Source organism: Macrobrachium rosenbergii, chromosome 6 (genome assembly GCF_040412425.1).
Source record: "Macrobrachium rosenbergii isolate ZJJX-2024 chromosome 6, ASM4041242v1, whole genome shotgun sequence".
NCBI classification, from domain to species: Eukaryota; Metazoa; Arthropoda; class Malacostraca; order Decapoda; family Palaemonidae; genus Macrobrachium; species Macrobrachium rosenbergii.
The window spans coordinates 16,250,506-16,262,194 of record NC_089746.1 but is presented as its reverse complement, the minus strand read 5'-3'; the positions used below and the strand labels follow the sequence as shown (position 1 = coordinate 16,262,194).

At 41.0% G+C, this 11,689-nt stretch overlaps 1 protein-coding gene across 1 annotated transcript in view; it reads left to right on the top strand.

The window, feature by feature from the left end:
* LOC136839802 (uncharacterized) overlaps nucleotides 1-11,470 on the top strand; it is a 25,462-nt gene extending 13,992 nt beyond the window's left edge. Inside the window, exons 2-4 of the mRNA XM_067106132.1 lie at nucleotides 6,912-7,030; nucleotides 10,666-10,777; nucleotides 11,155-11,470. Of these exons, the coding sequence (XP_066962233.1) occupies nucleotides 6,912-7,030; nucleotides 10,666-10,777; nucleotides 11,155-11,470 (547 nt within the window). The remainder of the gene's footprint in view (nucleotides 1-6,911; nucleotides 7,031-10,665; nucleotides 10,778-11,154) is intronic.
* Nucleotides 11,471-11,689: the final 219 nt, after the last annotated feature.

Here is an 11,689-nt window from a genome sequence, read left to right as displayed (position 1 = left end):
AATAACGGTGTATATCTACGTTTTCCGATACTTTTATGAACTGCGGACAGTCATGCGGCTAAATTACTCTCATATGAGTCCGAATGGTTGTTGGGAGCTACAACCGCTTGTTGTGAGTTATACCAGTATTGTCAATTGCGACAGGAAATGATCGGGTGGATATATAGCAGTTTGCACGAGCGTCGAATTGAACGGAGATGACTAGAATATATTTGTAATTTTTTATTTTATTTTAAATAACTGGCCATTTTAGTAGTCTGTAAAAGAAAACTATTGTGCCGGCTTTGTCTGCCCGTCCGCCCTCAGATCTTAAAAACATCTGAGGCTAGAGGGCTGCAAACTGCTATGTTGATCATCCACACTCCAGTCATCAAACATACCAAATTGCAGCCCTCTAGTCTCAGTAGTTTTTATTTAATTTAAGGTTAAAGTTAGCCATAATCGTGCTTCTGGCAGCGCTGTAGGTACCAACAACACAGGCCACTACCGGGCCGTGGCTGAGTTTCGTGGGCCGCGGATAAGAGTTTTATGGGGCCTGGCTGAAAGGTATTCAGGATTGCATAGTAACTAATATAATGGTCATTGGCACCTAAATTTGTAGAGCACTGGAACTCTTAGCTAAGGTGCATATTTTCATGATTTAAGCATCTTTCGAAAATCATCGAATGATGAAGATGAGGTCCGTGTAAATGTAATGCAAGAACTGTCAGATGACCTTAAAATAACAACATTCTGGAATGTTTTTGGCAATCTTGAAAATTCCATTTTGATCTTGTAAAATAAACATGCATGTTATCACTTATCCATGTGAATAGGTTTCATCTACCGAAATAATAATAATAATAATAATAATAATAATAATAATAATAATAATAATAATAATAATAATAATAATAATAATAATAATAATAATAATACTGAAAGGAGATTCTTTCATCACTCAAGAGTTATCAGTCGACAATTGTTTTGGACACAAAAAGCTGAAGATTTTTTTTTTTTTATATTTTTAGATTTTCATGAAATAAATGAAGACACAAGCAATAGAGCCAGTCATATGGAAAACTTCCTGTATCATTCTCTTAAATCATACAGATTACAGTTATGTGAAAAAGAACATCATTTCCCTCTAAACCTCAATTACTTGAAAAACATTCCCCATTACGAAAAATCGCTCTGGAGACTGTATTACTTTACGAGCAACAAAAAAATGAGTAGTTTCCCCTAATAGCACATCTACCAACGAGCAGATAGCGAGTAGATTCGTCAAAGGAACTGCGAGTTTCTCTTTTTTAGATCTTCAGGAAGATGATAAATCAACAGCATTAGCACTAATGACATATGGTCGGGTAGAATTAACGGGAAGAAGCCGACAATAAACTCGGAATCTCTCTCTCTCTCTCTCTCCATTCAATTTTTTATTACTTTTACACACAATCTCTCTCTCTCTCTCTCTCTCTCTCTCTCTCTCTCTCTCTCTCCATTCTCTCTCTCTCGTATTAATGATTCTTATTTTGGAATAAAAAAATACATTACATGATTATTCAGACATGAAACTCTCTCTCTCTCTCTCTCTCTCTCTCTCTCTCTCTCTCTCTCTCTCTCTCTCTCTCTCTCTCTCTCTCGTATTAATGATTCTTATTTCAGCAACTGGAATAAAAAAATACATTACATGACTATTCAGACATGAAACTCTCTCTCTCTCTCTCTCTCTCTCTCTCTCTCTCTCTCTCTCTCTCTCTCTCTCTCTCTCTCTCGTGTTAATGATTCCTAATCCGGCAACTGGAATAAAAAAAATTACATCACGTTACCATTCAAACAAGAAAAACTCTCTCTCTCTCTCTCTCTCTCTCTCTCTCTCTCTCTCTCTCTCTCTCTCTCTCTCTCTCTCGTTATTGCTGCTTAACCTGTCTTGGTTTTTAAACATTTTTCGAAAAACGTGACCTTTATAACACTTCGCGATGGAAGGCTATTTGTAAAAAAAAAAAATAATAATAATAATAAAAAAGACCATATAGACATGGCAAAATCTCGCTTATTTTTTTTTATTATAAATGTTAATGGAAGGTCTTTCTTACGGAAGGCCATTTGTAAAAAAAAAGACAAAAAGAAAGAAAAAAATGTCTTTATAAACAATGCAAATATTTTTTTTATTATAAATGTTAATGGAAGGTCTGTTAAACAGAAGGTCATTGTAAAAAGAAAAAAAACATAAACATCACAAAATCTAGCTTATATTTTATTATATATGTTCAAGGAAGAGTCTTTTATTTTACGGAAGGTCATCTGTAAAAAAAAAAAAGTATAAACATTACAAAATCTCGCTTACTTTCATCGTAAAGGTTAAATAATTTATTCTAAAAACACTTCTGTCTCCCTGACCGCCAAAAGAGAAACCGGCGTATGCAAATATAATCGGAATATCCATCAAGTTATGGACAGAATACTTTGAAAGACGGTCGTGTCCTACATAGTTCACCTAGGGCCATCTGAGACCATCCGTTGGGGACAGTCCATTTAGGAGAGAAAATAATGTCCTGTATAACGTCGCTGATAAGATGTTTATGGGTTTTATGGCGCGGCCAGAGTCGCCTCTAACTCGTCCTGCGGTAGCTTCACTCGACGTCCTTCTAACTGAGCGAACAACGTTTGATTTTGAAAAAAATTTCTGTTTTTTCCGATTGACTGAAAAAGTTCCGTGTTTTCCCTTTGATTGAAAAAGGTAAGTTTTTTTCGCCTTTGATTGAAAAAGGTCCGTTTTGTCCGTTTGATTGAAAAGGGCCCGTTTTTCCCGTTTCGTTGAAAAGGGTCCGTTTTTTCCGTTTGATTGAAAAGGGTTCGTTGTTTCCGTGTGATTGAAAATGGTCCGTTTTTTCCGTTTGATTGAAAAGGGTTCGTTGTTTCCGTGTGATTGAAAAAGGTCCGTTCTTTCCGTTTGATTGAAAAGGGTTCGTTGTTTCCGTTCAATTGAAAAAGGTCCGTTTTTCCCGTTTTGATTGAAAAAGGTCCGTTTTTTCCGTTTGATTGAAAAAGGTCCGTTTTTTCCGTTTGATTGAAAAAGGTCCGTTTTTTCCGTTTGATTGAAAAAGTCCGTTTTTTCCGTTTGATTGAAAAAGGTCCGTTTTTTCCGTTTGATTGAAAAAGTCCATTTTTTCCTTTTTTCCGTTTGATTTGAAAAAGTTTGATTGAAAAAGGTCCATTTTTTCCGTTTGATTGAAAAAGGTCCCGTTTGATTGAAAAAGGTCGTTTTTTCCGTTTTTTCCGTTTTTTTCGTTTGATTGAAAAGGTCCTTTTTCCGTTTGATTGAAAAAGGTCCATTTTTTCCGTTTGATTGAAAAAGGTCCGTTTTGTCCGTTTGACTGAAAAAGGTCCACTTTTTTCAGTTTGAATGAAAAAGGTCCGTTTTGTCCGTTTGACCGAAAAAATGTCCGTTTTTTCCCGTTTGAATGAAAAAGGTCCGTTTTTTTCCCGTTCGATTGAAAAAAATGTCCGTTTTTCCGAACGCAAGGAGTCGTCGGGAAGAAGAGGAAGATAAGAAAAGTCGATGGTAAACAAGGAATTATGAAAGATATTTTCGTAGCATAGCATTGAGACGTTTTTTAGGTATATCAGAGACCCAGGCTAATGCGGTACCTAAATGATAAAGAATCAGAATTTATAACTGTAAGAAAATGTTTGAGGAAAAGAAGAGATATTCAACAAAATTAACGCAAAAAACTGTAGAAGCGAAAAAAAGGGAACTACAGATAAATCCTATGTACATTTAGGTTGAATGGAAGAGGCGCGCAAGAGCGCATCACATGATCATTTAAATATGCACGTGTGCGCACCGATTTATGTACGTATAATCATATTGTTTAAGTATATTGGGCGGAATCGATAATGCCTAAACTTATTCTCTGTACGTCTATGTGTGTGTGTGTGTGTGTGTGTGTGTGTGTGTGTGTGTGAGAGAGAGAGAGAGAGAGAGAGAGAGAGAGTAAATCCTATATACATCATTATTATTATTCTTCAGAAGTTGAAACCTATTCATATGGATCAAGCCCACGAAAGGGGCCATTGACTTGAAATTCAAGCTTCCAAAGAATATGGCGTTCATTAGGAAGAAGTAAGAGGAAGTAAAGGGAAATACAGAAAGATGAGATACCACTTATTAAAAAGAAAAAAAGGAAATTAATAAATAGATGAAAATGTATTAAAATGCAAGGAGAATAGTATTAGGGTAGTAATGCATCGCATTTTCGCTTGAACTTTTGAAGTTCCAATTGCAAGACATCCTCTGGGAGGCTGTTCCACAGTCCAACGGTGTGAGGAATAAAGGACCTCTGGAACTGAGAAGTTCGACAGCGAAGCACATCAATGTGCAAAACATTTATTTTGCACACAACATCACTGACATACTCCTCTGAGAGACAGAGAGACAGAGAGAGAGAGAGAGAAGAATACACACATCATCTTTCGAAACCCATTTATCTCACACAAAACACCGTCGAAAAAATCCTCAGGATTTTCCATCAACAAACAAGCAAGCAACCATCCCAGAAAAAACCTAAGGCAGCGCTTTCTCCCTACCTCCCCTCGACGTTCACTGAACGCGACCTGCCGTTAGGCCTGCCTGAAATGATATTTCCGAATATGATGATCTATGGTCGAAGCGCAGGATGATAAACTTTACAACGGCCCTTCTGGAAAATGAGCTTTAACATTTCGTCTGGATTTTTTTTGGGGGGAGGGGGATTTTCAAAGTTATGAAAAGATTATTAGTCGTAGACTGGTAGGTAGGTTGGTAGGTTTTCTAGAGAGAGAGAGAGAGAGAGAGAGAGAGAGAGAGAGAGAGAGAGAGAGAGAGAAGAGGAGGAGGAAGAAGAAGAAAGAAGAAGAGAAGAGAGAGAGGAGGAGGAGGAGGAGGAGGAGAGGAGGAGAGAGAGAGAGAGAGAGAGAGAGAGAGAGAGAGAGAGAGAGAGATCCACTGGTCTTTGTTACAAGATCCGAAGGTAGCAAATCTTCAAGAAGGATATTATTTCATCATCATAATCATCATCATTATAATCATCACTATCATTACGATCTCAATCGCTGTCATAACTAATGATGAGAGAGCAGATTTCATTCATACCAAGTCAGGCGAGCAACGAACTTTCCCTTACCACCATCATCAAATTCCTCTCACAATCATCATTATCATCATATTCATTATCGTTAATCACGCCTTCTCCACCATCCATAAACCTTGGACGAATTTTCCCCCCCTCCCACTTCTCTCCCCCAACCCCACCACCACCACCTCCCAGGGACTATTCAGAGCGAGAAGGAGTTTGCAGTGCTAAATGAGACTAGGACCTTAAAACAAACGTCATGAAATACTCCGAATATATTTTACCGGAAGTAAATAAAATGTAAATTATACTGGGGAGAGGACGTAAGTAACTATGTGCAAATAAGGGAGAAGGGAATGAAGAGACCCCAGTGCCATGAACCTGACGCAGAGAGAGAGAGAGAGAGAGAGAGAGAGAGAGAGAGAGAGAGAGAGAGAGAGAGAGAGAGAGAGAGAGAGAGAGAGAGAGAGAGGCTTGGGGCGTCGTGTGGGGAAGATTTTAATGTTTATGAGACCATACGTTTCGCCTTCAGGTCATAGGTTATTTGCTTTAGGTCATGCGCTGTTTGTGAATAAGGAGGATAATGCTTCACCATTTTAGTTTTCTGTCCGCACTTTATTCTGTCCGCACTTTGTCTCTCCGCCCTTAGATCTTAAAAGCTACTGAGTCTAGAGGGCTGCAAATTGGTATGTTGATCATCCACCCTCCAATCATCAAACATACCAAATTGCAACCCTCTGGCCTTAGTAGTTTTTATTTTATTTAAGGTTAAAGTTAGCCATAATCGTGCCTCTGGCAATTATATAGGGCAGGCCACCACGGAGCCGGGGTAAAAGTTTCATGGGCTGCCGCTCATACAGCATTATACTGAGACCACCGAAAGATAGATCTATATACGCTTTAGCAGCTGTACAGAAAACTCGATCTTCGGCGCATTTTCCACTTATTTTAAATTAATTGGAATTGAATTTGTGTGTTTGGTGCATATTTTTTTTCCCCATTTGAATATGGATATTCTTTTCTTTCTGACAACGAGAAGAGAGAGAGAGAGAGAGAGAGAGAGAGAGAGAGAGAGAGAGAGAGAGAGAGAGAGAGAGAGAGGTATGATTTCTTTCAGACACTGTCAGTATTGTTGAAAATAATATCTATAATATTTCACCGTAAGTAATGACTACATTCGATAATTCGGATTGTAGTTTAAACTGGAAACTTTTTCCCTAATAATAATAATAATAATAATAATAATAATAATAATAATAATAATAATAATAATAATAATAATAATAATAATAAACTAGAAACTTTATTCTCAAAAATAGAAAAAGTATTTAATAATAATAATAATAATAATAATAAGAAGAATAATAATAATTAAGAACAAAGAGAAAGAAGAAGAAGAAGAAGAAGAAGAAGAAGAAGAAGAAGAATAAAAAAATATGTTAAAGGAAAATTACAAGCGTCTCTAAGCATTAGACGTAGTCCACAGCTTCCGAGTGGAGGACACTAAACAGCTATTAACGGGCAAGGGGATATTAGGAAGGTAAAAAGGGAGCAGAATAAAGAAAGCGTAAGAAGAACAAGACGAAGAAGAGGAAGGCGAAGAAAGAAGAAGAGGAAGAAGAAGAGGAGGAGGAGGATAAAAATAACTATGCTCTGGTACATAAATGGAAAGAAGAAGAATAAGAAGAAGAAGAGGAGGAAAAGGAAAAAGATAATTCTGCTCTGGTACATTAAAGGAAAGGACACAAAGAGGAAGAAGAGGAGGAGGAGGAGGAGGAGGAGGAAAACATAACTTTGTTCTGTTCTGGCATATAAAAGGAAAGGACAAGAAGAAGAAGAAGAAGAAGAAGAAGAAGAAGAAGAAGATAAGGAGGAGGAGGAGGAGGAGGAGGAGGAGGGAGGAAGAATAACTCGGGTGCATCATTACCCAAAATCAGGTGTGGCCCGTAACCGTCCATCAGCGATTGCCAGTTACGGCGAATAAACAAAATGAGGTAATGGGCTGGGGAGGGGAAGGGAAATGGGAGGGAGAGGGGAAGGGGGGTGGGAGGGGAGGACGGGGCGGGAAACAAAATGAAATAGGGGCAGGCGACAGGGGAGGGGAAGAGGGAGGAAGGGAGGAGGGGAGAAGGAGGGGAAGGGAAGAGGTATGGGAGGGGAGGGAAGGGGGATGTGATGGGAGGGGAGGCGGAGGGTAGGGGAGGAGTGAGTGGGATGGGAAAGGAAGGGGATGGAAAAAGAGGAAGATGGGAATGGGAGGGGAGGGGTAGGGGAGGAGGGGGATGGGAAAGGAAGGGGAGGGAAAAGGGAAGGAAGATGGGAAGGGGAGGAGGGGAGGGATAGGGGAGGAGGGGAGAAGGGAAGGGAGATGGAGGGGAGAAGAGGAAGAGGAAGAGAAGAGAGGAAGAGTGGAAGAGGAGGGGAGAAGGGGAGAGAGGGGAGGGGAAGGAAAGGGAGAGGGAAGAGGAGAAGGGAAAGGTGGAAATAAAATTAAGTAGGGGACAGGAAAGGGAAGGGAAGGAAGGGAAGGGAAGGGAAGGGGAGGGAGGGGGGAGGGGAGGGGTTAGGGAGGAGGAGGGGGGGGGGGGAGAGGGTCGTGAAGAAAATGCAAAGGATGCTTGTTACAGCTTGGCATTGCGGGAATAGGATATTGGTTAAGACGGAGGAAGGAATGGTCGGTGGGGACGGGAGGATTCTCCTTTACCTACTGGAGGCGATAACGAGGAGGCCCCGAGAGAGAGAGAGAGAGAGAGAGAGAGAGAGAGAGAGAGAGAGAGAGAGAGAGAGAGACTCAATGGTTTTATCGGTAATACTGGATCCCTCAAAAAAATAAGGTCGTCAGCAACAATGACAGATCGTATCTTAACTTTCTCTCTAACCTAACCTAGGACACAGGGTCTTACCAGGAAGGGGACATCGCCCTCTGTGGACAATCCATACCTACGCTTTCGAGTAGGGCAGGGGTACTTACAAGGATACATCTTAACCTAACCTAACCTAACCTAGGGAGCCGAGGTCAACACCAATGTGTCATCTTCAAGACGACTGGTTGTAGAAAATAATGTTTTGTCGCGCTTTTATCATAAATTATTAGCTAGAAATTAATAATTTCCGTAATTATGAAAAACGGTAAATAGACTGGAGAAAACAGAACATAGACAATATTCCGCAATAAATATGGGGGAATGAAAATAAGCATCAACCACGCATTTCTTGTGGAAGTCATATTATTATTATTATTATTATTATTATTATTATTATTATTATTAATGTTGTTGTTGTTGAATAAAATGGCTACATTTTGCGAATTGATTTTATACTGAGTTTTCTCAATTCTTCTAATAATTCGCTTTTCCTGCACATCAATATTGGTCAATAATTGTCCAATGTTCATATTTCGATGGATGAAACAGCCTATTTCTTACAACAGAAATTCGTTGTTTTAAAGCATTGCAGTAGGTTACTGAAACCTGGGATGTGAATCCGTAGATTCTCCTGATGGTATTTCTTTATTATTTTTCTGACGTCTGTCTGGTATTTTTCGTACTTTTTCTGTCGACATGTTTCGACCAGCTCGATAGTCATCTTCTGGACGTTGGGATGAGTCTGGAGACACAGGGTTGTTGTTGTTGTTGTTTCAGATTTAGCTGGCCTTGTGCCAGCACGGGCTCTTGCTCCTAGAACAGCCCGTAACTCTATGTTGATGAGTCTGTGAGATGGGTAGGTTAGATGAAAACTTTATCATGATGCATGAAAGTGATTTTGGTGGGGGCGATTTTGAAGTGAAAAGATTTAACAGGCAAGGTTGCAGCCTCTTTGAACCCTAAGGTACCCATCAGATGAGGATAAAAGTATGATAGCAGTGAGTGTGCCGTGTGGCTGGTGGGAGAGGCCAACAGATGGGAAAAGAAGAATTTGAGTAGTAGAGTCCTTCAAAGGCATAGAAGACAGAAATGGGCGCTCGTTGGTAGAAGACACAGGGTGCTCATGGCGGTATAGATAGTTGGTCTCAGATCAGGTCGATTTTTCATTGGCTGCCTGAGGCGATTCTTCTCGGGCGAAGCCTCCTCTCGCCCGGTGATGGTTGTATGTGCTCTTGCGTGCGTGCGCTGGAGTGCACTGTAATGAGTGTATTATTCGGAGGGTTGCTGCCCGCAGATGGACGTTCCTGATTGGTTCGCTCATCCGGGGTGCCAGTAGATGCCGCCCTGAGTCATGTGGAACAAGCCCACCACGGGGTCACTGGCTTGAAATTCAAGCTTCCAAAGAATAATATGGTGTTCACTCGAAAGGAGTAACAGAAGGTAATGGGGAATACAAAAAGAAGAGCTGACTTATTAAAAAAGAATAAAATAAATTAACAAAATAATAAATATATAAGAAATATATAAGAAAATGTATATTTTGACACACTCATAGAAATAGTCTTAATTTACGTTTTTTCCGGTTCTGATTGAAAATAAAACAACGACATTTTGTCAAAAGGAAGCCCAAGGAAAAGGTGACAAGGAAGGAAATTCAAAAGGCTGAGAATGGAGAGACATAAGAGGATTGGAAAGGGACGTCACTAAGGCCATTACTAAAAATTACAGACTAATATACACTGGGAATAAGACGCACGGCTTCAGAGAGAGAGAGAGAGAGAGAGAGAGAGAGAGAGAGAGAGAGAGAGAGAGAATGTCCAGCACTGCAGTATAATCGTGTAGTCACACCTGCACTAAACGGATTATAAAAATTGAGAGAGAGAGAGAGAGAGAGAGAGAGAGAGAGAGAGAGAGAGAGAGAGAGAGAGAGAGAGAGAGAGAGAATGTCCAGCACTGCAGCATAATCCTGTAGTCACACCTGCACTCAACGGATAATAAAACTCTCAGAATCTTTCCTGCATGAAATCAATTCCGATCACCCAAAAATATCGCCCTCAAATTGAAATGGAATTCACGGGGGACACTTTTCGAAGGAGAATTGATTTCGAAAGAGAATTGATTTCGAAGGACAATTGATTCCAAAAGAGACATTGATTTCGAAGCAGAATTGATTCCAAAAAAGAAACATGCCCAGAAGAACTGGAATCGAAAAGACAGACAGAAAAATGGAAGCAGGCAAAGTCTGACAGACACGGAGGGACGTCCGGATCTAGTTAGCATCGGATATCTATGCTTACAATATCGTCGGGGGAGACGAGATCGCACTCCTTCCCTCCCCCTCCTCCCCTCCCTCTTCCCGCCCCCCTATAGAAGCTTCCGGTAACCCCCAGTCTCCCCTCCCCCGTCCAGAAGCTTCCAAAAGTCAACAGTGGAGAAAACAAAGCTGCCAAGGACCTTGTTCTTAGGTCCCAGATCTCTGCCAATAAAATTTCGGGGGGGTCCTCCGTTCCGCCGGATTGGGTCCGCTAGACGGAGAGGATATACGTCAGGGAAGTTTATGTAAAGTTTGATTAGAACGCCCAAGTTACGGACGGGGAGAGAGAGAGAGAGAGAGAGAGAGAAAGAGTCAAGAAAAATTCGACCTCACCAACATTAATCTGGAAAGGGAAGTTGAAGTGAGGAGACTGAGAGAACTTGATAGGGACCAGGAAGAAGAGAACTTGATAGGGACCAGGAAGAAGAAGAAGAAGAAGAAGAAGAAGAGGAGGAGGAGGAGGAGGAGGAAGAGGAGGAGGGGGAGGAGGAAGAGGACGGGAAGGGGTAGGAGGAGGAGTTTGGTAAACTGGGTAATCTTGGTAAACAAAACTGGCTTTCTCGATCACAGGCCCTTCGTAAGTAACTCCTTTTAACCCCGAAATAAATCTTTACGTTTTGTGCCTTCCCAAACTCCCCAACCCCCCAACCCCCTTAAATAACCTCACTTTAACCTACCCTCCCCCCAAAACATTTACTCACCTCTATGTAAATATACACAGCCTTTTACAGCGCCCTTTCCCCGCGACAGCTAAAAGCCTTACCCATAGAGTGATTTACAAAGGCTTTCTCGGGCTATCGTCAAATGGACGAAATGCTATGCATAACGGTGGAATGAAACTGCCGTCAGCCAGCCGCTGCCGAGCGTGAGGGTGGAACAAAAGGGAGACCAGAGACCAGAGACCGGAGACGAGGGACTGGGAACCAGAGACCGGAGGGAGGAGACCTAACACGAGGGACTGGGGACCTGAGACCTCAAACCAGAGACCGAAGCGCAGAGACCGTCTCGAGACCAGAGACCGGAGACCAAGGACCGGGGACCCGAGATCGGGGGACTGGAGGCCAGAGACCAGAAACCAGGGACTGGAGACCGGAGACCATCTAGGGACCAGAGACCGGAAACCAAAGGCAGGAGACCAGAGACCAGAAACCAGGGACTGGAGACCGGACATCCATCCGGTATTGGTTTCACCACATTAATATTAGGATTTATTTATTCTTTGTTTCTTCTTCCTCACTCTATTTTTTCCTTTTACAAAAAAAAATTCTCCTAATTCTGTTTCTCTCAATTTTACTTATGATTACCTTGACAGTTCTGTTGTTCTTTTGAGCTTATTTACTCTGATTCTTGTTGATTTTATATATAATCCTTTTTTATCCACTTTTCTTTTCACCTTTTACAAAAAAATTCTCCTGTCT